The sequence below is a fragment of the Puma concolor genome, chromosome A1 (genome assembly GCF_028749965.1).
Source record: "Puma concolor isolate L17-30 chromosome A1, mPumCon1.1.hap2, whole genome shotgun sequence".
Lineage (NCBI taxonomy): Eukaryota > Metazoa > Chordata > Mammalia > Carnivora > Felidae > Puma > Puma concolor.
The window spans coordinates 41,897,010-41,924,466 of NC_141667.1; the positions used below are offsets into that span (position 1 = coordinate 41,897,010).

Genomic DNA, 27,457 nt, shown 5'->3' on the forward strand with positions numbered 1-27,457 from the left:
CCGTACACTCCGCTGAGCTTGATGTGGCCTCAAAATCTTTCTCAACATAACAATCCGGGCATGCCTTGCCAATCAAATTTGGCATGGAAGCCAAAGCCTATTTTCCTTGTTAAGACTAAGGGAACTTCATGGCCCTTGACATGAAATCTTTACCTGGTACCTTAGTCCTATCCCATTTCCTATGCCTGTAGCCACGCCTTGGTCATCTGACTGCCCTCCCAGTCCTTCTAAGACAAGGATTCTGTCAGAGAGGTAAGCTCTGTGGTTGGGACCTTGCGCCACCCCACGTCCCTCTGACTAGATGGCCAGCCTGCTAGCATTACCTCTCTTTAAAAAAAAAAAAAAAAAAAAAAAAAAAAAGGCTTGCTCCTAGTGCAGTGAGTGAGCTACACCCTCTAGTGGGGAAACCACATGTAATATATCCACCTTTGGAAGAATAACACCCAAAAGAAAATCCAACTCAAAGTGACTGATGTAAAAAAAAAAAAAAAAAAAAAGAAAAAGAAAAAAAAAAGGTGTGTGTTGAGGGGAATTTCTATGGCTCCTGCACCTGAAAAGTCCAGAGGAATCTCTGAATCAGGCATTGCTAGATTAGAGTCTCAGAAGAAGTTGCCAGAAACATGAAAAAAAAAGTTGCCAGAAATTTTTCTCTCCATTTTTTTTTTGACCCATCTGTGCTTTCCTTGATGTTGTCTTCATTCTCAGATAAACATTGACCACCACCCCAACCTCAACTCAAGGCAGTTCTAGAGTTACAGTTTCAGTAGCAGAGTTTCCCTTCCCTAAAACTTCTAATAAAAGACTTAAGTCTTGTTTGACTCGTTGAAATAAGATTTGTGACTCAGTCTACAAGCTGTGGCTACAAGCAAGCTTAATTCTTATTGGAATGGACCGAATTATAAGGCATGGCAGGAGCCAGGGGTGATGCAGCCCCATTATATGGACGAGAAGATGATAAAGAATTGTGCCCCAAAGTTGGGAATATTGAGGTACTAACGCCAGGATAAATGAATGAGAGTCAAGCAAAAACAACAGATGCGTTGACACTATCCTTTCTGGATGCCATCTTTCTCTCCCGAGTCTGAGGTTGTCCTCAGTCCTGTCCAAAACTCAGTGCACTTTTTTTTTTTTTGTCTTTACTACAATTAACTATTTAGCATTTTTGTATCACAGTAACACTTTACCATCTTGGTAGAAAGCAAGGAAATGTCACCTAGAGACCTAAGCCTTCTGGAAAACATGCTTTCATACTCATACAAAATGATTTGACTTCCCATTCCACAAACCATGGGAGGTCTGGTAAGAGGACCCTAGGACCTTTATGTTCTTCCTACTTGCTCTGTATCCCTAATTTTGCAGAGTTCTCCATCAGTCCCTCATTTTGCCTTCTGATACTGACGTCTCATCCCCTACCACTTTGGTGCAAGTTAGACCCTCCCCACCTTCCTTCATTCCACAAGGACTTTCAAGACGATTTGGGGTAACAAATGTTTTGTGAAGGTTTAAGATAGTAAAGGAGGACAATGGCTAGCAATCAGAAAATTTATCAGGATTCTTTTGGTTAAGAGTGATAAAACTCCAGCTGCAACTTAGCTTAGGCTAAATAAGAAATGTGTGGGCTCATGCAATTAGGAGGATTCAGGGTGGGTCTTTTTAAAAATATTTTCTTTATTTTGAGAGACAGAGTGAGCAGGGTAGGGGCAAAGGGAGAGAGGGAGAGAATCTTTTTTATTACAGAGCCCAACACAGGGCTTGAACCCATGAACCATGAGATCATGACCTGAGCTGAAGTCAGTCACTTAAGAGACTGAGACACCCAGGAGCCCTGAGACAGAGAGAGAGAGACAGAGAGAGAGAGAATCTTAAGCAAGCTCCATGCCCAGTGCAGAGCCCGACATGGGGCTCAATCCCACAAACTATGAGGTCATGACCTGAACTAAAATCAAGATCTGATGCTTAAATGACTGAGCCACCCAGGTGCCCCCACCCCTCCCCAGGATAGTCTTAATTCATGCATAGCCACAGACTTAAACAATACCAAGAGTCCATCCATGCCCTCTGCTAGGCTTTAATTACACGCTGGTTTCATCATCTCCCATAGACTCTATCTACGTGAGGAGATAGTGGCTGCTACCTCCCATGTCATGTGTCCTTACAGTCAAAAGGAAAAGGGTTGGGGGTGGGAAGCAAGGAATGCTGGGACCCAGTCCTATCAATATGCAATTACAATCCCCAGATATGAGAAATCAATTTTTTTTACGTGATTAAGTGTCTGATAATCCCCAAAAGATGAAATGTGAACATAAAAATGAAGATAAAATTATATCTATATTACTATTTTGTGTTAAAAGACAGTCTATAAATAATTGGCATTTAAACTATTTGTCATATTTTAAGAAAATCTAGCATATTAAAGAATGTGATGGATGAACCTTATTCCAATTTGAAGTTTTTAATTGAGTATTGATTTGAACTTAGAATTTTAAGTTGAAAGAGTAAGAATTTATTAAGACTGTAAATATTATTAGCATTCTGAGAAGTTGTCATTTGTCATATTTATGATGTTTATATAAATTTGTTTATTAATTTATATATTAACATATACTATATATATATAAAACTATATATATTTACGTTTATGTAAGTTGTTATTTGCCATATTTATATGTTTAATTGGATAGAATTATAACATTTATTTGGAAAGGTTTTGTTTGCCAAGCAATTGAAGCACTTAAAAGGAAGAATTGAGTATATTAGATTTATCCATGCATTCATGAATTCCTTCATTCAACAAAACTTACCGTGTGCCCACCCTCCATGTGTTTATTTTTTATTTTTAATTTTTTAAGTTTATTGATTTATTTTTGAGAGAGAGAGGAAAAAAGAGAAAGAGAAAGGAAGGGAGAGAGAAAATCCTAAGCAGGCTCCACGCGGTCAGTTGAGCTGAAATGAAGAGCCAGCTGCTTAACCGACTGAGCCACCCAGGCACCCCCTGATGTGTTTATTTTTGAGAAACTGATTCACCTCTATGCTTATTTGTCTGTCTTCCCTTACCATACGGAAGGGTGAAACACACCCACTTGTCATCACAATTGTTTCCTTGCTCCTCGTCCAATGCCTGGCCCCAGAGCAAGCACTCAGGAAATATATACTGAATGAATGAATGAACTATGTCAGGACCAAAATGCAATCAGCTTTTAAAAACTACAACTGTTCTCTCCCTGTTACCTTTTGAATCGAAGGACCATTGACTTCTGTCCCAGTATTGGGTTCACCTAGATGGGCCCAGCTCGCTGGCATTTTCCATTTCTTTCCTTGTAATCCTGAATGACATTCACCTTCTGCCTATAGGGAGGTAACTTGTTCATTCAGCTAAGATGAGGGGGAGAATCACAGGACAGGCAAGGGGAAACAGTGAGTCCTGTGTGCAGCTGGGACATACTATCTGTGAAGGGAAACGAAAATGAAATGGTAGACTACAACCAATGTGTACTGGGCCTTGGATGTCTGATTAACAAGTTACATATGCATACTCAAATTCAATCACAAAGAAGCCATTGACATAATCCACAGGATACTTTAGGAAGATCAATCAGATTGCCACTTGGAGAAAAAATTATGACTGTACAATTTAGTAATTAAGGATATGGGTTTTGAAGTCAGCTCAAATTTCACAATGATTCTTTGCAATTTCCTAGCTGTGTGACCTTTAGCAAAATACTTAACTTCTCTGAACCGGAGTTGTGTTACTTATAAAATGGAGTAAGTGATACGTAGGCCCCAGAGTTCACTGGACTAAATGTGATGATGTACTTAAATGATTGGTAGAGTGACATTATGATTAAAAGAATCCAAAACCTAAACCAAAACAAACACAATAAAATTAAGACTTTGCAGGGGAGAGGCTAGAGTCAGGATGATCAGACACAATTAAGAAGTAGTGACACAGAAGCCCATAGGGGGTGCAAACGAGGTGTTTGCAGTCATTTCCAGTGTAGCTGCAAAATGCTTAGACTCACTCAGTGCCTGCTGTGCTGCTGGGCATCGTGGCATTCTCCTGAACTGTTCTTTGTACATGATGTCTCCCAGCCTGCCTAGGAGCAGAGACTGTTTCCTGGTCCTCTCTGCGGCCCTGATGTCTTATTCCCAGGTCCCATGCAGTCTTTAGTAAATGTTGGCTGATCGTAAATAGTTTTTGACATTTCAAACACTTTTCTGAAGAGGAACTTCTTTACTCTCATATCTAGAGATCAGGCTAAAAGATCTGCACTGGATGTAGTTACAGGGAAAACACAACACGAGTCATTGTAAGAAGAAGGCTTGTTGAGTTTCCCAAGTTTTGACCTTAATCTTTACACTTTCCTGTGACATAACTTTGATCTGGTGCAGTTTGGCCCAAATTAAAAATAAAAAGCAAAGGCTTTATTGCTTAATGCTTAACTCAGAGCTCATGCTTACAAAAGCTTCCCATGCAGGTTTTTCCTCCTCCCTCTTTTCCTTCCTTCCTTCCTTCTCATTCTTTCTCTCGTGGTTTGTTTTGTTTTGTTCTGGTTTGGTTTGGTTTTGCCTAATCTACCACCTTGTGTTTGGTTTGAAATTGCAATTCTCTATGCACATACCTATGTGAAACATAACATCCTTTCATAGGCTTTACTTATTAACTTGGGAAAGCGTAAAATGCTTTGAAAGTGAACTTCAGAAATATTACATGCTAAGGTTCAGCACTTGCAACTTCAACTATACCTGAGAAGGAAAAGAGGCCTCTGGACAATCAAATAATACCAGGTAAGTTTTGTGGAGTTTTTGCTGCATGCCAGGTACTGTTCTAAGTGGATTACAAATGTTACCTCACAAAAACACAAACGAGGGCAAAGATATGGAGAAACGGAACCCTCGTGCACTGCTGGTGAGAATGTAAGATGGTGCGGCCACTATGGAAAAACTAAAAATAAAACTGCCATATGATCTAGAAGAGATACTTGCTTACTTACGTTTACTGAAGCATTATTCACAATAGACGGGAGGGAGAAACAACCCAAATGCCCATCAATGGATGAATGGACAAACAAAATGCGGTATATACATACTATGGAATGTTATTCAACCTTAAAAAAGAAATTCTGATACATACCACATCATAGGTGAACCTTGAAGACATTACGCTAAGTGAAAGTAACCAGACACAAAAGGACAAATATTACGTGATTCCACTTATATTAGGTATCTAGAGACAAGAAGTGGAATGGTGGGCTGGTGGAGGGGGGGGGGGTGCAGGAAGTTGTTTAGTGGGTATAGAGCTTCAATTTGGGAAGATGAGAGAAGTTCTGGAGGTGGATGACAGTAAGAGTTGCACAAAAATGTGAATATATTCTTTTTTTCTTAAGTTTATTTATTCATTCATTTATTTTAATGTTTATTTATTTTTGAGACTGAGAGAGACAGAGCACGAATGGGGGAGGGGCAGAGAGAGAGGGAGACACAGAATTGGAAGCAGGCTCCAAGCTCTGAGCCATCAGCCCAGAGCCCGACGCGGGGCTCGAACTCACGGACCGTGAGATCGTGACCTGAGCTGAAGTCAGACGCTTAACTGACTGAGCTACCCAGGCGCTCCAAAGTTTATTTATTTTTGAGAGTGAGGGAGCAATTGGGGTAGGGGTAGGGGTAGAGAGAGAGGGGAGAGAGAGAATCCCAAGCAGGCTCTGCGCCATCAGTGCAGAGCCCAAGGTAGGGCTTGAACTCATGAAACTGTGAGATCACGACCTGAGCCGAAGCCAAAAGTCGGACAGTTAACCAACTGAGCCAACAGGCACCCCAAAAACGTAAATATTCTTAATGCCACTGGACTCTACACTTAAAAGTGGTTAAAATGGTAAATTTTATGTTGCATGTATTTTTATACAATTCAAAAAAAAAAAAAAAAACATGTAGGGGCACCTGGGTGGCTCAGTCAGTTAAGCATCTGGCTCTTGATATCAGCTCAGGTCTTGATCTTGTGGTCGTGAGATCAAGCCCCACATCAGTTCCATGCTCAGTGTGGAGCCTGCTTGGGATTCTCTCTCTCTTCCTCTCTCTCTGCCCCTCCCCTGCTCATGCATGTGTGCATTCTCTCTCTCTTTCTCTCAAACTAAATAAATAAACATTAAAAAAAACATGTAAAGAATCATTCATGTATAGACTCAAATACCTGTATTGCTGGGTCTACCAGACTTCCTTTCTGATACTTGTGCTAATAAAATCTACATATGTTCCCCTCCCCAAATTAAAAATAAACAAATGAGGTGGTGTGGTAAATTAAAGATGGCCACAAATTCTTTGCCACTCCTTCAATTAAGAGGTAGAGTCTCAGGGCACCTGGGTGGCTCAGTCGGTTAAGCAGCCGACTTCAGCTCAGGTCATCATCTCTCGGTCTGTGAGTTCGAGCCCTGCGTCATCGGGCTCTGGGCTGATGGCTCAGAGCCTGGAGCCTGCTTCCGATTCTGTGTCTCCCTCTCTCTCTGCGCCTCCCCCGTTCATGCTCTGTCTCTCTCTGTCTCAAAAATAAATAAACGTTAAAAAAAAATAAAAAATAAAAAAGAGGTAGAGTCTTATTTTTCTTCCCTTGAATTTAGGCTGGCTTAGTGTCTTCTTGACCAATAGACTGTGACAGAAGTCTGGGACCCAAGGCTAGATCTGGGATCTAGCTGCTTAGAACAGCTCACTCTCTGCATTTTCTGTCTCTGAGAGCTCCCTATCAGGGCACAATGGCTTTGCTGTGAGAAACCCAAACTAGAGAAAGAGACCATGTGCAGGCCCTCTGATGCAGAGTTCTAGGCAAGTCCCTACATGGCTTCTGGCCTGAATTGCCAATAACGTGACATTCATTTGAGCCTGAAGCTAACTGCAATTTCAGTTAACATCTGACTGCAAGCGTGTAAGAGGCCCCAAGCTAGAACTGTCCAACCAAGCCCAGTCAATCCACAGAATCATGACAGATCATAACAAGTTGTGTTAAACCACTAAATTCTGCAGTGTTTTTGTTATGTAGGTACTATAACGATGTCCATTTCTACTGGAGAAACCTGAAGCTGAGAGCTGAAACGCTGGCTCATAGTCTCTGTGCCAGTAAGCAGAGGAACTCACACTTGAACGAGATCTTTCTAAACTTCTAAAATTGTAAAGCCTGCATTCTGACCACTGAATACACAGATTCTCAGTTGAAACAGCTGTAAAAAAGGATATGCTTCTCAAAAAATCCTGTTTAAATTCGTAGCTGAGTTCTACCACATTACTCAACTCCAAGGGTAATGTGGATGACCCCGATGTGCATGGTACCCTCCTGCTGTTGTGTGTTACACAGGCTCCATAGCCATAAGAAGTGGCCCTGAACAAACCCTGTCCCCTCTCCCCAACCAGGGCTTGTCCTGTTAAGTGTTAAACCTTCTAACAAATGCTAGGCCCTTGTCTAAGGGCCTAAGAAATTTCAAGGGAGAAGAGAGGTTGGTGCTAGAACCTACGAGACTATGAGAAGTAGAGGCATTTAGAAATTTAATTAAGAAAGAAAAACCCTTCAGTGGTTTAGGGCCATTGAGTGTAGGGCAGATTTCCCTGTAGAGGTCAGAGCACCTCTGAAAATGCCACTGTAGGAGAGCAGGGCACACTAGCTCAGGACTCTAATAAAAACCCGTATCACTAAGGAAGAGAAAAATCTTGGAGCTGAAGGGATGCATATGTTCTACCTTCACATGTTAAAACTAAACTAGTTTTTAAAAAAAAATTTTTTTTAACGTTTATTCATTTTTGGAAGACAGAGAGAGACAGAGCATGAGCGGGGAAGGGGCAGAGAGAGAGGGAGACACAGAATCAGAAGCAGGCTCCGGGCTCTGAGCGGTCAGCACACAGCCTGACGCGGGGCTCGAACTCACGAACTGCGAGATCATGACCTGAGCAGAAGTCGGTCGCTCAACCGACTGAGCGACCCAGGCGCCCCACTAAACTAGTTTTGATGTCTAATTATACACAGCAGGCACTCATAGCACTCAACAAACATCTCTATTTAGCATTTATGTAGTTATACTTTTGTCTCCTTTCTAAATTTGAAGTAGGAAACATAATCTTATTTGTATTTCTAGTCCCACCATGGTACTTTTTGCCACAGGAAGAATGCTAACCAAACGAAGGAATATATTCAAATAGTCATCCCATTTGCACTGAAGTAAACCTTATTGGATCCCTTGTATCTATGCCGGGCTCAGTGCTAGGCACTTCCATATAGGATTCCTATTTGTTTTTCTAGACAATCCAGAACACCGAAAAGGCCACGGTTTGTGTTAGTGTTTCAGTTCAAATACGAAAGAAACTGACGGAAGCGACTACTTTCACTTACAGGAAGAATGCAATACGAAAGCCGGGATTAAGATGAACAGTGTACAAATAGAACGAGGTTTTGTTTTTTTCTTCCCAGAGCCCTAAATCAGGACACACGGTTTTAACACATGGAATGGCACCCAGCAAGAACTGTGTCTGCCAAGACAAGCTGAAACCTGTGATGCCAAACCGTAGTAGGGAAAGAGAAGACACCAGGTTTGGTATTAAGAAAAGACTAGCAAGGAGCAGGAAGCCCCCCCACCCCCACCCATCCTAAATTTGTTTACCTTGTCCATCTTCAGTGCTTTCTGCAGCAGAATCGTCTGGTCTGCCCCGTGTCTGGTCAAACTGCATCTCCTACGGTTTCAACGCACACTAGCTTTCCTGAAAGGTATTTGTATCTATTGTAATGTAGGTATTTTAGTTCATTTTAGTCACATGCATGCAGAGGCAAGAACGTGGGATCTGGAAGGTAAAAATTTGCGTTTCAGTCCACCTGTGTGATATTAACCTCTCTGAGGGTAATTTTCAGCCATTAAACAAAGACACTGATTCCTGCCCGTATGTGAGAGCGCTAGGCAGTTCTTAATGAGACACTCATACGCGACCCTTTTAGAAACTGTAAAATACTGTTCATTATGTGCAGAAACAATGTCCCCAAGGTAGAGAAAAACTAATTTAACAGTAACATCGTTAACTTTCCCCCACAACTCCTCCCACCCTGCCCCGCCGGCAAAAAAAAAAAAAAAAAAAAAAAAAAAAAATATATATATATTTTTTTAGCTAGACGAATTCTGGAAAATTCTCTACTGGGATGCAGTCGTTTTGCAAATGGCAACACGAGGTCCAAAGGCTTATCAGAGACCGCCAGGCACGGGCAGAGCGAGGTGCAAACCACAGGGTCCTGACGGCCTCCCCCCCGGCCCCCGGCGTCAGACTCTAGGCGCTTCCGGCGCGGCGACGCTGTCCCGGTAAAGATGGACTGACGCCAGCGCCCTCACAAACCGCCACGCGTAACATGGCTGCCGAGACTAGACGCCTGCGTCCCACACCCAACATGGACAAGGGGAGCGGGCCCAGCCCCGGAAGGCAACCCCCCGGAAATGCCTGAGCGGCGGCGGAAGCGGAAGCGCCGCGGCGGTGGGGGCCGCGGGAAGTGTCTGTAGCGTTTCTCCCTCCCTCTCAACCACAATAACAGACGGAGGGCCGGCGTAGGTGAGGCGGCTGTCGAGAGGGCCCGGGGACCGGCGGCGGGCCGCAGAGCCGGGGGTGTGGGCGGCGGGACGGAGGCGGCCGGATAGGGGCTCCCGGGCTCCCGACCGCCCGGGCTCTCGGTCTCGGGCCCCTTTCAGGCCTAGAGCGTCCCGGAGAGCAGGGATTGGATTTGTGGTGCTTGGCCTTGTAGGCCCTGTTTGCGGGGCTTGCTTACCTTGTCCACACCTGGCCCAAGATTCTAGCCTACAAAATTCTCTCTGGGTCTCGATTTCCTCAGGATAGGGGCGGACTGGGGGGTTGGCCTGGACAACTTATGGGACCCCCATCCCACCCCGGGTGTCACGAATTCTACGATTTTTACGTTGTCAGTGTTTCAACCGGTAAATTAAGGAAGCCCTGTAGTCAGCGTACTGAGGGGGTGTCCCTGAGCAAGACGCAATGAATACGTCTTTGAGAGGCAGCCAGCCCTAGGATCAGGAGCCTCAAATTCTGGTCTTACCCCGTCCACCGACTCAACTGTGTGACCTTGCCAGGCCCATCACTCTCTCCGTAGCACCGTTTGCTTATCTGTCAAGTGAAGGTGTTGGTTGCCTCTGATGCTTTTCTTAGCTCTGAAAATCAGATTCTCAACTCCCTTTAAAGGAGTCTTTCCTTAGAGACAGACCTGAAAAGCTTGTCTTCCCTGTCTCCTGTATAGCCTGGAGTTGACTGATAAGAGACGTCTACCGTGTTTCTTTCCAGACACCAGACTGGCCGAGGGCACCTGGGTACTTAGGAAGGCTCTTGTGCAGTGGGAAGCTCTGTCCTGATGGCTTAGATGGGTCTATGCATCTATACCCGCAGTGTGAAAACACCCCTGTGCGAAAAACGGGAGACCTCGTTTTTTCTCTTAAAGCTGCTATTAACTTGCTGGCACTTTGGACAAATTCCTTCTGACTCTCTTGAAAGTTCTCATCTGGCAAATGAGAGCGTAGGATTAGGTTACTGGTTCGTAATCCTCCTTCCCATACTCTGAGCATAACTGAAGAGTAAAATAATGGCTCTTGTAAGGCCATGACTTTCTGGGAGAGGAAAGAGATGGGGTATGGAAAGCTACACATTGTGTAGTCCTATAGATTGAAATGTCTGCGCTTCTAATTTTTAACTTATGACAATTTCTGGCTTAGGTGATCCCTAAGGCTCCTTCCCTGCTTTTAAAATTTGTAGTGCTGTGATTCTTATGTTCTCTCAGGGCAAAGAATAACTTTTTCGTGTGTGTTTGTTTAAATGAATGTGTGCCTGGAGGTACACACTTTAGTGGAAAAGATACTAAGCCATAGCATGGGAAAAAAAGAAAAAAAACTCGGTTTCAGTAAGGTGAAGTGACATAGTAAAAATAAAATTGGTCTTGCATTGGAGTTCAAGACCTGTATCCTTGCTTAAGCATTGGTACTTTCTGACTTTGTGTCTTTGGACAAGCCAGCTTACATCTCTGGGCCTCACTTTTCTTTATCTGGAAGATGAAGGGTTGGACTGGATGATTCCTAGACCCTTTTGACACTATAATTCCATTTGTGTTTGTTTTCGGACCAGCTTGGTGGGTGTGGTGTGGCATTTCTTTAGGCAAGAGAGACTATCCTAGGTAGTAGACACAGAATGTTTATGATGTTAGGAATGGGGTCATATTAAGTGATGCGCAAGATTGTTTTGATACGAGCAAGCTGAAGCCAATAAAGAAAGGCATTAGAACCTGAAGGGCAGGAAAGCCCCTGACCAGATGGGATGATTGAGGACATTGGGAAGTTTTAAATGGGAGAAAGGTATTTTTAGTGAGGGCAGTGAAGACTAAGACTGCATTCTAAGGCTACGTTTCACAGGAAGAACGACTCCGTTACCATCTAGCACTTAGTAGGTAGTAAGTGAATGAGGAGATAGACGGATGAACGGATAGCAGCAATCAAGAATGGAAGGAGTTTCAGGGCGCCTGGGTGGCTCAGTTGGTTAAGCGTCTGATTCTTGGTTTCAGCTCAAGTCATGATCTCAGAGTTTCTGGAGTTCGAGCCCTGCATCTGGCTCTGCACTAACAGTGCAGCTCCTGCTTGGGATTCTCCCTCTCTCTCTCTCTCTCTCTCTGCCCCTCCCCTGCTTGCGCTCTCTCTGTCTCTCAAAGTAAATCAATTAATTTAAAAAAAATTTTTTTAAAAAGGAGTTTCTCCATAGAATTCTTATTTAGATACAGAATGAAGAATTGGTTCAGTATTAGGAAAATTTTGTAGAAGAAGAGATCTCTTAAGTTTTCTGTTTAGTTGTAAGGTAAGTTGGTTTATCTTTGCCCTGTCCAGTGTGTTGATAAGAGATAAAACACATACCCGGGAGGGCCTCGTGTGATCTGAGGAAAGGAGTAATTAGTAGAGTAAGTCAGGGATGGAGGAGGATGTTGGCGAGATGGTACAGGTATAGGAAGATTTTTAGTTGTGACATTTAGGGCGTGAAGGAGTGGATTGATACAGGACTTTTATAGATACCAGCAACTGTCAGAATTGTGAATGTGTTAAAATCTCTCCAGAGGTTCTAATCCTCAATAGAGGATTAAAAGGAAAAGAACTTGATTTTGCAAGCAAGCAAATGTTGGTGCTTCCCCGCAAGAGGTGGAGATAGCCTTGAGGGTCAAGGGTTAAAAGAGAGGGGTAAATTTGGGAGCAAAGAGGATGAACTGAATTAGTAGAGGATAGTGTAGTTCTGTTTGGGAAGAAAGGAGTTTTGAACCTACAGGCTGGAAGAAGAGCAGACCTAAGAGAAAGTGTATTACAGCAAGACCCCTGGCTTAAAGAATACACACAGACAACTCGGGTTTACTACTTGGAACGTACTTGCACCGCCAGGATGAAAAAGATGCTTCTGGGAGCTAAGGTCTGCTAAACAGCCAGCCACAGAATATAGCATCCCCAGGACTGCTGAGGGCTGTTGAGTGGGAGCCTACATTAGAAGGACCACAAACCCTGATTTGTGGAGGAGGGTGCGGTCAGCAGCATTTCTGTCAGAGCGTCCAGAAGCCCATCTCAGAGCAGTGGCCAGGCTCTGGAGTGCAGAGAAACAGCCGAGGTACGGAGCCTGACTTGATGTAGGTGTAGTGTAGGCTGGGAAGTCCGAATCCCAGCTTGAATCCTGACACTTAATACATATTCTGGGGCCACTGACTTCTCTTCCCTGGTTCTGTTTGTCCCATCTGAAAATTGAGGGAGCTGGTCTTAGGTAGGGACCTCTGGGTGAGCTTTGATGTGTCTGTGAAGTCCCCAAGATTGCATATGAAATTCATCATGCACAAGTCTGGGTATGTTTTATTTTCCTCTCGGGGAGAAGATGTGCAGCTTTCACCATAGTCCCAGAAGGGTTTGTGACCCACAAAAAGTTAAGAACTGCATGACCAGGTGGTCTCCGAGGGCCCCTTCAGCTTTGACATTCTGGGATTTTGTACTTCTGTCAGAATGACATTTTAAAGTCTGAGCCTCCAGAACTTGCTAACCCTAGAAATAACACCTGGTGCTGCAAAATATATTCTTCACATATGGTTACTCACCTGTTACTTATACTTCCCTCTCCCTTACCCTCTGTGACTCTTCTGCTAGGCCCGCATCATTGCTTCATCTTTACCTACTGTTGATAATAGGATTTTCCCTCCTTTCGTCTTTTCCGTTTAACCCGCTTCTGCTTTCACCTTTCCTACCTCGTTGAGTTTCTCAAATGGCAAATGACGATATGTTGGATATAGGGGTAGGAGGAAACCCAAGACGTGGAAGTCTAGTTTTCTATTCTCACTTGCTTTTATCCCTCATCCCACTAAAAGAAAAGCAATTAAGAAGAGAGAGTGCACCTACAAGAGAGCATCATCACTTGGATTTTGCTGGTCTTGCATGGTGTTTTCTTCTCATACAGGGATACCAGGCCTCTGTTTCTCTCAGCATAACCTGGCTAGTATTTCACTGAAATGGAAGATAAGGCCAACCTTCGTTGAAATAATTTTGTTGTCCTCTGTAGAGTTGGAGTGGCGATAGTACTCAAAATAAATGAGTCCTTTAATGAGGAATCTTTTTATCTCCTGGATATTTCTAGGGGCACCTACTTGGAGGAGGAGAGGACTGATGGCTTTCCTCTGGCTGTGGGTCCTGACTGTTAAGCCCCTGGATGTAGGATGGAGATCTTATCTTTTACCCTAGTGTTCATCTTCACGGGTCCCCCACCAGAGGCTTAAGGCAGGGGAGTCACTACTCCACCTGCTGTCAAGTAGGTAGCTGCATGACTAAGTCTTCAACTCTAGGCACGATATGGAAAATGATGTACATAATTTCACCTAAAATGTTGTTAGTGCTGCTAATTTAGGCCCTTCAGTAGTTAGTGTTAACGCATACTATAAGTTAAATAGGTTTTTGTGGGCTTGCTGGGCACCTGATCTCTGCATAATGTATGCAGTCATACCTGTGAGTATTTTTTTCTGAGTTCTAAACAAGTGAACTTCTATAAACTCTAAGGTGAAGTCTGTTTCCTTTAAAACTTCAAGTGCAGGTTGTGCACTGAGGCTACTAAACCTGATTCCCACAAAATCACAGCTTGCAAAATAATAGGGAACAGCAAAAGGTGGAATCATAAGAAGAGGGTATAAATTGTTAGTGGTGTGGATTTGGTAGAGAAAAAAAAAGGGGGGGAGGAAGGCTATGAAAGATTTGTGCTTAAAGGATGAAAATCAAGAACAGGTATTCATGAAAGGTTAGAGTTGTCCAGATCCTTAAAAGTGAAGCATGTGCTAAAATATAATAACTGGGAAATTCATCCATGGTTGGGTTGGTTGAAACTGGTTAATAGTCTCCTTGAGGCATTTGTAGGTGCAGATAGCTGTTTCTTTTGTGTTTAATCCTATGGATTAAAATTGGACTGCATTTTTGTCAGGGTTAGAAGCTCGTTGCTAAGATCATTGAGTGCTGCCATAGCAAACAGAGTGCTCATAGGACCATGAAATGGTTCTTAGCAGCCTTGAAGCTACTGGATGCCTCTGGAATAATGGAAAGAATGATGGATGTTCATACATCAGATATTTGAGGATTTATTGTGAGCAAAGACTTGTCTTCACCTAGAAGTAGGAGATTTGAGCTTCTTTTCTTGGCAGAACCGTGGCCAAGAAAATACTACACAAGTTTTTATAGGAGAAGCATATGCTGAGTGTCGCAGGGAGCTCAAAAGAGGAGGTGAGTAGTTTTCACAAAGGACTTAACCTTTAAGCTAGATTTTGAAAGCAGGTTAGTGGTGTTTTAGGCAAAAAATGGGGAGGGAAGGACAGCTAGTCAGAGTTAATAGCTAATTGGGAATGAAAGATGAATGTTTGGGGGCCCTGAGGACATTGGTGTGGCTGGAGTGAGTGTCCTGAGGAACAAGGGCTAAGGATTGAAAGATAAGACTGGGAAGGTGCTGTGAGACTAGATGGGAAATATTTTACCCTATGCAAACTAGGATTCCTTGCAGGCTGATTTGGGTGTTTTTGTTTTTGTTGTTTAAGAGGTTTAATATACAAAACAAATTAAATTTTCAAATAATGGAGAAGAATATATGGAAAGTAAAAATCTCTTCCTCCTTTCCTAACCTGTTCTCCCCAAGGGTAACCACTGTTATTATTTTGTTGTGGGACCTTCCAGAAATGTCCCATGCAAACACAAGCATATTTGTCCTTTTTCTCTTATGCAAATAAGGTTATACTTTCTGCATAACCTGCATCTTGCTTTTTCCACTTAATATGCAATCAGAAGAATGTTTTAAAAAGCTCATTCTGCTTTCAACGTGGAGTATGATACATTAAGCATTTATTCAGCAAATTACTTACTGTGGGCGTGCTGTGTGGTAGGCTTTGCTCCAGGCTCCAAGGAGATCATTGAGGAAGCCATTGCAGTCGGCCAGGTGAGGATTGATAGAGGCCTGAAGGCCCGCAGGCGTGGTTGCAAGAGCAGTATTTGAGACTGATTTCAAGGTTTCTCATTTGAGCATCTGGTAAACTAGAGTAGGGAAAGCAGGTGTGTGTGTGTGTGTGTGTGTGTGTGTGAGTGACTGAACATGTTTTGGGTTGGGGGGTGGTCGTAGTTGTGGAGAGAGTTCAGGTTGGGCATAATTTTTTTTTTTTTATTTTTTTTTTTCAACGTTTATTTATTTTTGGGACAGAGAGAGACAGAGCATGAACGGGGGAGGGGCAGAGAGAGAGGGAGACACAGAATCGGAAACAGGCTCCAGGCTCTGAGCCATCAGCCCAGAGCCTGACGTGGGGCTCGAACTCACGGACCGTGAGATCGTGACCTGGCTGAAGTCGGACGCTTAACCGACTGCGCCACCCAGGCGCCCCGGGCATAATATTTTTGAAGGATGTTCAAGATCCTGAGATGAAGGTTTCTCATAAGCAGAGGAAGTAAAGGTTAGAGCTCAGAAGGGATAGCAACTAGAATACTTTTGTTTGTTTGTTTGTTTGTTTGTTTGTTTGTTTGTTTTAAGTGTATTTGTAGTAGAGGAAGCCCCAAGAATGGATACAGTTGCCCCTGGGAGAAGAGGATTCTAGGGTGAATTGGCAAAGGAGACTGAGGAGTGGTCATGCAGGAATAAAGATGATCAAGAGAGTATTTGGGGAGAAGTAGTCACATGATGAGAAGTTTTCATAGACACAGTGGTCAGCACTGGCCCATACTACAGATGGGTCAGGTGAGGGGAGCACGGAAGAGAGCCTGTGGGATTTCATGATGAGGAGATCAAAATAACCTTAGAGCAGTTTCAGCGCTGTCGTGAGATGGAAAGGTTCATTTTGCCAGAGGGGGCAGTGAATAGGAAAAGTTGGGCAGTGATAGAAACAGACGAGTGTATTTATAACTTTTTTTTGTGGGCAGTTCTCAGTACAAACTTTTCTGTCTCCAGAGGTCTCTTAGCCAAAATGGGACGGTCAACATACAAATAAGCTTTTGAGAAAGCAAAAGAGATGTCATGAATTGAGAGCATGGTAGCTCATGCTCCTACTCTGCGGAATCCCTTAGGTCTGTACTGCCAGTTGCCTGTTGATACTCATCCACACAATTGTAAAGACATGTTGTTCTGGTTTCCTAGGCCATGGCTGAAGAGGCAACAAATTAGAGAGGGATTAGAGGTAGGTGTGTGTGTGTGTGTGTGTGTGTGTGTGTGTGTGTGTGTGTGTGTGTGTAATGCAAGGGGAGCAAGCACACTGCTAACTGCCAGAAATTACAGGTGACCTGTCTGTGAGGGAAGAGACCAGAACACACACAGGCACAAGAAATCTTGAGGATTTGCTTAGCCTTGTAGTTTCCTCCCATTTACCGGTAGAGCAAAGGGTCCCCAAGAACCCCACAGACTTGCATAGTCCCTGAGGAGAGGCATCACGGAATCCTATTGATAAGCTCAGGTCATCAGGAAAAGGTTAAGCTTTTAATGAGTCTACTTTGTAGGAAGATAGAAGCATGCAGTCCACTTTAGCAAGTTTTAATAGTAAAGGATTACAATTAGGGAAAAGGAGAAGGTGGTGCACAAAACCGAGCAGTTACTAGAGATCCGCTGATTTGGAACTGCACTTCTGTGCATCACTGTGGCATGACGAAGGTTAGGCTGTGATCTAGAGTTCTCAGAGTTCGAGTCCAGGACATTTTTGAGAATGTTACCAATGATAATTGATAATGCTATTTAAAGGACACTATTTTCACATGGTTCCCTCTTATCCTGGTCAGCAAAATAAAACAAACCTCTGGGTGCTTGCTCATCTGACTTTAATTTGTCCTCCCGCCCCCCCCCCATCCTCTCCTTTTCCTCCCTCCTCCCCTCTCTTCCTTTACTAAAGTTTATTTTATTTTTATTTTATAAATTTTTATTTATTTTGAAAGAGAGGGAGAGAGAGCACGTGTGTGAGCTCAAGTGGGGCAGGGGCAGAGAGAGAGAGGAAGACAGATCGAAAGCAGGCTCCACACCATCAGTGCAGAGCCCAACGTGGGGCTTGAACCCACGAACTGAGATCATGACCTGAGCCGAAGTCTGACGCTTAACCGACTGATCCACCCAGGCACACCCCAAAGCTTATTTTAAAAACAAGCGAAACATACATTTGACACAAAAGTGAATTAACCTTTGCTCCTTAATGTTTACAGGAGAGGAAAAGGGCGGTTTTGTTCTCTCTGAAATTGCACATAAACAGTCTTTAGATTTTGAGCAGAAGGTCTGTAATTTTTATCAGATTTATGAAGGGTTCTGGGACCTACTTGTGGAGTCTAATCCCCTGACTTTATAGGGGGGGAAAATGAAGAATTTAAAAGGTGACTCAAGTTCATAGAAGTAGTTTGGCAGATCCAGGACTAGAGCCCAACAGTCCTCTTGTACCGTCTGTGTGAGGGATGGTCCTAGGGTTGGGAGCTCTGTAATTGGAAGGAGTTTTGTTAACCTAGTTTAATGATCTTAGCTTAAAGTGGAAGAAATTGATGCTTGGGGAGACTGAGTGAATTAGCTAGGAAGGAACAGTACAGAATAGAATGTAGAATCCTGATTCCTTGAATTATTTTTGCTTGTTCTAAATAATGCATTTTATATTCTCTGCTGCTCTTCAGAAAAAGATGTTCTGTGGGTTTTGTGTAATGTTTTTATTAATTTGAATGTGGTCTGTGGGTACCCTTCTTTCTCTTTTCAAGTAAACATGGTTTTACAAAAGTCTGTTTTATAAGGATAATTTCTGAGTTTGGGTTTGGTGTGCTTTATTTAGTCTACTCTATTCTCTGCTTGCTTTCAGGTGCTTTGCAGTCAAGTAACCAAGAGGGAAGATTTGCTCTTTGATACTGGAGATAACATAGCAATGGGTCCACGAAAGAAAAGTGTTAAAACATGTCTCATGAATAATGAAATCCCTGAGGAAACCATATCCGATGAAACAAAGGATTATATGAATCAACTTTCACATGAAGTGCTTTGTCATATTTTTAGGTAAGATTTTGCTTGGTTGATTTTTACCCACCTAGAATGTATAAGTAGGAGCAAATTCTGGAGCTGCACTCTCTATGTAGTCACTAGCTACATATGGCATTTAAATTTAAATGAAATCAAATTAAAACTCCAATTCCTCAGTTACATTAGCCCTATGTGTCTCGTAGCTACTGTGTAGGACAGCGTAGACATTAACGATAGAGATAACTTTTGTTGCGATAAGTTCTGTTGGACATCCATTCTCTAGACTATGTTAACATTCCAGACTTCTTGGAATTCTTATTGACTGATTTGTTGACTTTTGTTATTACAGTACCATGTGTGTACAACATAAGGCAGTGTTTCTGACTTTTTTGACTACAAACCACAGTGAGAAACATTTTCTTCATTATGCACATATATGTAAGTGATTGAAATAAAAGTTTCATGAAATAATACCCATCGTTACTATATGCAGTGCACACATTAAAGTTGTTTTGTGGTAAAGTTTTTTTCAAAAACAGATTTTTTGATTATGTTATTTTCCAGACTGCATTTTAACAACAAAGAAGTGAAAACAAAAACCTGTCATTCCAGTTTCCCCTGCTTGCTTCTGTCAGTCACTGTTCATTCAGATAAACAACCCTAATACACCTTGTCTCTGGAGTTGGAGACCTGAGTGTGAATCATGAGTCTTTGATTTACTTGCCTCGGACCAGCGATCAATAAAGATGTTACTGTAAGCATTCAGTGAGCTGATGCTTTTAAAGCACTCAGCACACTGCATAGCATAAGCGCTTAGTGAGCATTAGCAGTTATGTTGTGTTCTGCCTTTTTTCATATTGCAACGGGGTCTTCCTAATTAGCATCTTAGTCATTGACTATGACATGATAATTAACTTCTCCCTTGTGGTCTGACATCTGGATTGCTTCCAGTTTTTTTCCTTAAAAATTGCAATGGAGTTTTCCAAGCATTTGGCTTTTCCATTGTTTTATTTACCTTGAGGAAGTTTCCATACATGGAGTTCTTAGAAATGTTTTGAATTTTTAAAAATTACTGAATATTTGCCGATTAAGAAGTTTTTTTTTTTTTTAATTTTTTAATGTTTATTTTTGAGAGAGACAGAGTGCAAGCAGGGGAGGGGAGGGGCAGAGAGAGAGGGAGGGGCAGAGAGAGAGGGAGACACAGAATGGAAGCAGGCTCCAGGCTCTGAGCTGTCAGCACAGAGCCCGACGCAGGGCTCAAACCCACGAACTGTGAGATCATGACTTGAGCTGAAGTCGGCTGCTCAACCGACTGAGCCACCCAGGCACCCCGAGAAGTTTTAAAATAATGATAGCAGAACTACTGTAGGGAACCACAGGTACCTTATTTTTCTTTTCTGACATGAATTTGTATTATTCTTTATCTTCCACAGATTGTTGTGTGACACTGTAGTTTTGTCAGTTCACTTCTGTCTGGGAATAGGTAACCCAGAATAACAGAATTTTTATAATGTAACAGAAGGGTGCTAAAGTTCATTTGGCAGAAAGATGTCTGAAGTTTTTTCAGAAAAAGAGCCTAACCCTGCGATATGTACATATATAATCTAAAATATACAATAATTGAAGATTTGGTACTAGAGAAATAAATCACAGATAGTTGAGTAATATATATATGTATATAATATATATAGGTATATATATGGATTCAAATATATATTCAGATCTAGTTTATGATAAACTTGGTATTCATATCAGTGAGGAAGAGCTGAGTCGATTCTTGAGTGATTATGTCATAACCCAAAAACCATTTGGAGAAAGTAATGAAAGTATGTTCTTCTCTCCCTTATCTGACAACAAATTCTAAAGGCATCAGTGAGTTAAATAATAACATTGTTAAAATCCTGGAAGAAAGCATAGGTAAAATTGTTTCTAGGAATATGTGTTAGATATTTGTTGAATAATGGCAGGACATATAAAAGAATTGGACCATATTTTAAGTTGAGAATGAGTCAGATAACATTTTGCAGTTTGAAAAGACTATTCAAATGGAAGAAATGGAATCAAGTGTCACATCTCTTCTAATACATTTTTTTTCCTGAGGGCAAATATGATGTAATCTTCATGTGATCACTGATCTATGTGTATTTAAAGGGATTGTAATATTTACTTAGGCATATACTTTGGATAACAATCAGTGATTTCAGGCAAAAATTCTTTAGTGTGTAACTTGATTCAGAAAACAAATTGAGTATTTTTCATTGTTTATAAAACGTGGAGTCCTGTCATTTCTGAAAATTATCCTACTTATATCTGAGTTTTGGAGGCTGTAAGTTAGCTGTAATGCTTGTGTGTGTGTGTGTGTGTGTGTGTGTGTGTGTGTGTGTGTGCGTGCACACGCGTGTGTGTAAGTGTGTAAAATAAGGTTTGATTTTATTCTCTTTAAATAGTTTAAAAGGGAAGCGGGAGAGTCCAGAGGTGGAAAAAAAATGGAGCAGAGAAATACTCGGCAGACACACTTAGACTTGTTTTTTAGAATTAGCTTAATTTTTAGGAATTAGAGTCAAACCCAACTGTGTTGACATCCCTGCTCTTCCTTCCTCTTTCCTAGCTGTTGACTTTTTGCAGGTTAACTTTTGTGAGTTTGTTTTCCCACTTGTAAAATAGCACCTCCTGTATCAATGGGAGTTCTAGCAGGAAACAGGGTACATACACTCAACCTCAGAATTTGAAGCTCATTTAATGAAGGGACGATTGAGAGAGGTTCCTAAGGGGTGAAGAGTTCAACTAGGCGACTAGCGATAGCAGAAAGCCTTTGCCTATCATGTACTTTGGCCAAAATCAACTGCTAGCCAGAGTGATAGGGAACCCAGCCTAGCAGAGAAAGAAAGAAAAAGGTTGGGGGAGGGCAAATGAAGAACAAGCTACTTTGTAAAGTCGTGAAACAGTGACTACGGTACAGTGTCTGTGACATAATGTGAGCTCAATAAAGGGTAGTTTCTACCTTTTTAAAAATTTTCAATAATTTTTACTTATTGATTTTGAGAGAGAAGGGGGGAAGGGGCAGAGAGAGAATCCCAAGCAGAACCTGCTTGGGGCTCCATTACATGAACCCATTACATGACCTGAGCCGAAACCAAGAGAAGCTAAACTGACTGAGCCTCTGTTTTTACCTTTTTTTTTTTTTTATTAATTAATATAGAGAGAGAGCAAGCAGGGTAGGGGCAGAGAGAGAGAGAGAGAATCCTAAGCAGGTTCCCCACGGCCAGCATGGAGCCCGATATGGGGCTCAAACCCACGAACCATAAGATCATGACCTGCACTAAAATCAAGAATCGGACACTTAACCAGCTGAGCCACCCAGGCGCCACTTTACTTAAAAAAAAAAAAAAAAAAAAAAAAATCATCATCATCATCATCATCTAGGTGTGCATGGAGAGGTGTTTAGGAAGAGAGAAAGATGAAATTTTTTGATCTTTCAAAATGCATATTGCTATTACTGAAAACAACAAAAGTAGAGGTTAGTTGAAAAGTTTCAGGAAGGAAGAGATAGCAGGGGAAGTTGGAAAAGAGGAAATTGTAGTTGAGATGAGGTGTTCTCATTTAATGCTTATGCAATACTTTTATCAGAGTGTGATCTAAAAGGTAAAAAGATAAAGGAAAAAAATGGTATACTGTAAACTTAGTATACATATTGTTGATGGAGAAAATCGTAGAGTTTCTGGGTGGTGTTGAGGGAGCATAGAGGAATTTTTTTTAGCCACTACAGAAAATGGATTCTGTAAAAGCTATAAACTTATATTGGCCATGCTCATATTGATTAGTTCTCTCTGATCTTGTTCATGTTCCCTTATTGTGAGGCCTGGAGATGCACTGAAATCTTTTTTCTTCTTCTTTTTTTTTTTTTTCCTTGAGATTTTCTTGGTTTGTGAAGACTTAAAAGGAGAAAGGCCAGTTTTAGCAAACACCCTTTGGAGGGATCTCAGTACTTTATTTGGATGCTTGAATATTTGTGGACTCCTCTGTTTTTAGTGAAAAGCTTTAAGTGCATGTTAATCTTAAAACCCTGTAAATATTCCTAAAGTCTTATTTGAGGGGTTGGAGAAGGAAAAAAAGTAACCTGTTGGTGAGAGGAAGTACTTATCCACTTGATAAATATGAGTTTCTTTCTCTCACAAAGGTACCTCCCTCTACAGGATATCATGTGTATGGAATGTCTTTCCAGGAAGCTAAAAGAAGCAGTGACCCTATATCTGAGAGTGGTGAGGGTTGTGGATCTCTGTGCAGGGCGGTGGTGGGAATACATGCCAAGTGGTAAGTGGATTTAGCCTGTAAGGTACCTTGGAGTCCTACTAGAAACTAATAATATTCCCATCAAACATTATTTGTCTTAAGATAGGTAATCTAAATCACCTCGTAGGTAGGGAGGCAGAATCTTATCTAAATTACTTAGGTTGGTTTGGGTTGATAAAATGTGTTTTGTTTGAGGCTTTGCAGTTTTAGTTCCTTAAGGAGCTATATCAACCTGTTCCACAAGTATATGATTGGAGAATACTTATTTAGCTGTTAATTCAGTATATGTCTGTTATATTAGACAAAATGTCTGTTGTTCTACGATGCAGGTTTTCATAGTTTTTCTATACCCCTTAATGGCATCCTCTGGTTAAACAAATATTAATCAGTTTTTGTAAAGCTGCTCCAGCAGGCCACAGAAATTTGCACTTCTGGAGCTTTCATTTCTTTAGCTCTTGAGACTATGCTAGGTCTTAGAGATTCTCAAGGCATAATTCGCCTTACAGGTGAAGATTTCAGAGTTAGTGGCCTGACCACAAAACAGACCTCAGGTAGAGACCAGATAAGAAAGTTGATGACTTTAGTTAAGTAGAGCACATCTGAAAGGGAAGAATTAAAATTAAGGGCCAGTCAAGGCTTCTTTTCAGTTAACACCAATCCATTTATTAGTGCCTTTTAGTTACTGCTATGTAGCAATTTTAAATGTCTTGTTGAACCACATTTTATTAGCATTATCCCAATTCTGATATTTTGAAGATGTGATGAGGGTGGGGTGGGGGAGCCTTGACAGAAGTGAAGTAGAATAGGGCAGACTATCTCTGCAATACGGGAATATTATACACTTTGGGGGGCTGTATCCTTTCAAAAAGATCATCAGTCAACTGGTAGCTCTTATCCTCTGGCCAGAGCTAGTTATCAGCATATACCTTTTTGTGAAGAACACTGCAAAGACCCAAGGCTAGAACTTAGCTCAGTGGGAGGCAAACCACAGTTGTCCTCAAATACTTCAAAGAAACCATTCTGAGGGAAAAGATCTCATTGTTTTCCAAAGAGTGATCAGTTATAGCAGGAAAGACAAAAAATGAGGGCAGTGTGAAAATGACTGCCATTCCTTATGTTAGATTTGCTTTAACAGAGGTTAGGTCAGCAGGAATTCTGGCAATGGGATTAATGTACTGTATCAGGCAAAATAGCAGAGTCCCGTGTGATGCAGTCTTCGCATTAACATCTCTGTCCCTTATCAGATTAGAAGAGAATCTTTGCTGATTTCTTTCAGACTGTGATAAATAACTGTGAGCCCAAAGCTTCCCATTCCTGCAGTGACTGTAAAAGAGGATTGAAGCAGACAGTCTGTAGCCTAGAATAAGATCTCTTTAACTTTGCTTACTAATGCCACCCTGGCATTAGTTTAAACCTAGAATTTAAGCCCCAATTTTCTATGTAGTAACGATAACCATGGTTTTTATGGTTTACATATGCAAGTTCTTTGGATTGTCCATCTCTGTAAAGGTAGAAGGTTACCGATTTTTTAACGAGAGACAATGTGTAGTAAGTATGTGACAAAAGAGGATGGGCATTGGCAGTGGTCACACCTGGTTTTGAATTCTGGCTCTCCCACATGGTAGCTTTTCAATTCTTTCAAGTTCATTTTTTACATTCATAAGTGGGGCATTTACCTTTTTGGGGGATTGTGAGAGTAGGTGAGAGAGTATAGAATGGTTAGCACATTGATTGGTTCAGTTAGTGAAGGTTGCTTTGCAAGAGCTGTTATTGTAATCAGACCAAGTGATCCTTGAGGTCTCTTCTTAACTCTTCAGTTTTGTGATTCGAAAGTTAACACAATCATCTGCACCAGCCCTGTGCAAATAGAACAACTCATGTAAGACTTAGTGATTTGGGGCTTCATTTATGTTCTTGAGAATTAATAATTTTAGCTGTCATTAGTGAGCAGACAAGTGACTCTCTGACAACCTCCATTATAGACAAAACATCCCAGATAATGAAGTATCGACGGTCTCCCTACTTACCATACCAAAACCCCTGCAGTGGTGGAAGTAATCTGCCTTACTGTTCCCATCTGGTGGATGGAACACAGTCAGCCTCCCAGATAAATAGCTTTCTGTGAGCTCAGCATCCTTTCAGTTTGGTTCACTTAGATACTCTTAGCTAACTTGCATTTGTCTTTTTCAGAAATGAAATTTTCATTTTTCAGAATGTCATTTCAATTTCAATTCATTTTCAGTTTTCAGAATGTCATTTTTTCAAAATGTCCAGGGAGTGATAAACACAGGATAGAGTAATTATTAGGAAATGGATAGACCAAGAGAACCTGGTTTGTTGGGATTTAGGTTAGAACTGGGAGCTTCCTCACATCTTACTCATTTTTTAGTTGTGTGCTCTGCAGAGCCCTAGAGGTTCTCTGGACCAGAGAGTACCTTTGGGATGGGGGGGGGAGGGGGGGGCGGTGCTGATCAGGTAGGTGGTCCTTCCTCAGCCACCAGTCCAGTAATAGGTGCAAGTTATCCAGGTTAAAAGTGTGTTGTTCCTAGTCGAAGATTTCTGTGCCTTAAACACCACCAAGGCAGTGATAAAAAGCCTTAGCTCTGTAAGATATTAACTCAGGATAAGTGGGGTTTCTGACACATGTCCTCTTTTGCTTAAGGAATATGTTTTCTGTTTAACCATTTGTTCAGCTGTAGTGTCAGTCTTACAAAATTTTTAAAATGACACCTTTGGTTAACTTTTGATAAAAATTAGAAGTGACTAGTAAATGTTCATGAACAGAAAGGTGAACTTGCCTCTAAATACTTCTGAATTTCTCAGGCTTCACAGATTCCAGTTTTCTCACACTATTGAAGAAGATGCCAGACGTCGAACAGCTATATGGCCTTCACCCTAGATACCTTGAGAGGCGAAGGGTACGGGGGCATGAGGCTTTTAGCATTCCAGGAGTTCTGGAAGCTTTGCAGGCATGCCCAAACTTAGTGGTGAGTGTACCTGGTGACATCAACTGATTGATGAAATAATATATCAGAGAACGAAAGAACATGTTCCCTCACATCCAGATTTCATCCATAACAAAATTCAAGTCCCATTGCATACTTAGTATATTATGATACAGAAATAGACGCTTTTGATGCTAAATTAATAGCCTTTCTTATGCTTGCTTGGCATTATTTTCTAGGGTGTGGAAACTTCTCATTTGGAGTTGGTAGAATCTATATGGACATATATGCCGCATGTTCATATTTTGGGGAAGTTTCGTAATCGTAATGGAGCGTTTCCAATTCCTCCTGAAAATAAACTGAAAATTCCTATAGGAGCCAAAATTCAAACTTTACATTTAGTTGGTGAGTACATGTCTCTTGGGTGACCTGTGACTCCTTGAAATGTCCTATAATTGAATAGTCACTGAAAGGGACTAATGAGAATTTTAGAAATGGCTCTGTTGATTGATGATGGCCAGAGAAATGCTTGTACACAAATTTATATTTCCCATTAAAGAGCCCTAGGTGGGTCTGGGGAGTGAGAGAAATACTGCCTCACAACCAGTCTGTTCCCTTTTTGAAGATGGTTTGAGCAGTTTTGAAAGTTGGTAGGTTTTGTTTTTTGTCTTGTTTTATTCAATAAGCCAGAATCCTGCCCTTGTTCCCTGTCCTTTCGGTCCTAGTTCAGCCCTTCAGAGATTTCTCCAATACAGCTTCCTGTGATGATGGAAATGTCTTATGTTTGTACTATCCCATGTGCCCACTATGGCTAGTGAAACAGAAAAATTGAATTTTTATCTTACGTTCATTTAATTTTTATCTTACGTTCATTTGTCAAATAGCTACATGCAGCTACAGGCTCCTTTTTTATACACCTCAGCTCTAGAACAAATTCTCCTATGTTCAACCCAGAGCCAATGGAAAATTCTGCCACTTCTCTTTTTCCCTGAGAAATGGGAAATAGGGTGCTTTTTTTCCAAAGGCACCTTATTTGCAGTGATTATAGTGTGCATCCTCCATCCACATAGTTGATGAAATTATATCACAATAATTTCAACCTAATAATAAGGGCAAATGTTTCCCCAAATTTGTTACCTTTGGCTTACATTATGGAAAGGATTTTGGGAGGACTCCTGTTACCTTAGACTTTTAATGTTTATTATTAAATATTTTTTTAAAAATACACCTATTGAGTATCTGTTCTGCTCTAAGCATTATTCTGAGTATTGGTCATGGTTTAAGAACTAGAAATTTCTGAAACTGGGTGAGGTGGTGCAGGGAGTGCAGCAGGGATGGTAAGAAGTGGGTCTTTTTTTTTTTTTTTTTAACGTTTACTTATTTTAGAGAGAGTGTGTGTGTGTGCGCGCGCAAGCAGGGGAGAGGCAGAGAGAGGGAGACACAGAACCTGAAGCAGGCTCCAGGCTCTGAGCTGTCAGTCCGGAGCCCAGTGTGGGGGCTTGAACTCATGAACTGTGTGATCATGACCTGACCCAAAGTCAGAGGCTTAACCAACTGAGCCACCCAGGCATCCCCACACCCCTCCCCCATTTTTTAAAAAATTACTATGATTATTATTATTTTTTTTAACGGAAGTAGGTCTTAAATAGGACTTATGTGCACAATTATGGCATAAGAGGAAAGCTCTCTAGCAGCCTTTTATTTACAAGATCAAGGAGTGCTTCTGATTA

The 27,457-nt window shown here is 41.6% G+C and overlaps 2 protein-coding genes across 11 annotated transcripts in view; one reads left to right on the plus strand and one right to left on the minus strand.

Annotated features, from left to right (window-relative positions):
- Positions 1–9,084, minus strand: part of LOC147584121 (sperm-associated acrosin inhibitor-like) — a 117,021-nt gene extending 107,937 nt beyond the window's left edge. For 3 of the 4 annotated variants that reach the window (XM_086678838.1, XM_086678827.1, XM_086678833.1), the window contains exon 1: positions 8,631–9,084. The gene's annotated coding sequence lies outside the window, so the exon portion shown is untranslated. Of the gene's footprint in view, positions 1–8,611 lie in introns of all 4 variants that reach the window. The other variant, XM_086678814.1, reaches the window with a different exon arrangement.
- A 329-nt stretch (positions 9,085–9,413) lies between these two features.
- FBXO38 (F-box protein 38) overlaps positions 9,414–27,457 on the plus strand; it is a 56,800-nt gene continuing 38,756 nt past the window's right edge. For 3 of the 7 annotated variants that reach the window (XM_086678856.1, XM_086678879.1, XM_086678897.1), the window contains exons 1-5: positions 9,414–9,558; positions 18,338–18,528; positions 22,670–22,803; positions 25,606–25,769; positions 25,967–26,132. In XM_086678856.1, coding sequence (XP_086534982.1) covers positions 18,401–18,528; positions 22,670–22,803; positions 25,606–25,769; positions 25,967–26,132 — 592 coding nt within the window. In that variant the 5' untranslated portion in view covers positions 9,414–9,558; positions 18,338–18,400. Of the gene's footprint in view, positions 9,559–13,632; positions 13,819–16,676; positions 16,700–18,337; positions 18,529–18,841; positions 18,931–22,669; positions 22,804–25,605; positions 25,770–25,966; positions 26,133–27,457 lie in introns of those variants that run through there. The other 4 variants (XM_086678865.1, XM_086678862.1, XM_086678873.1 and 1 more) reach the window with 4 other exon arrangements.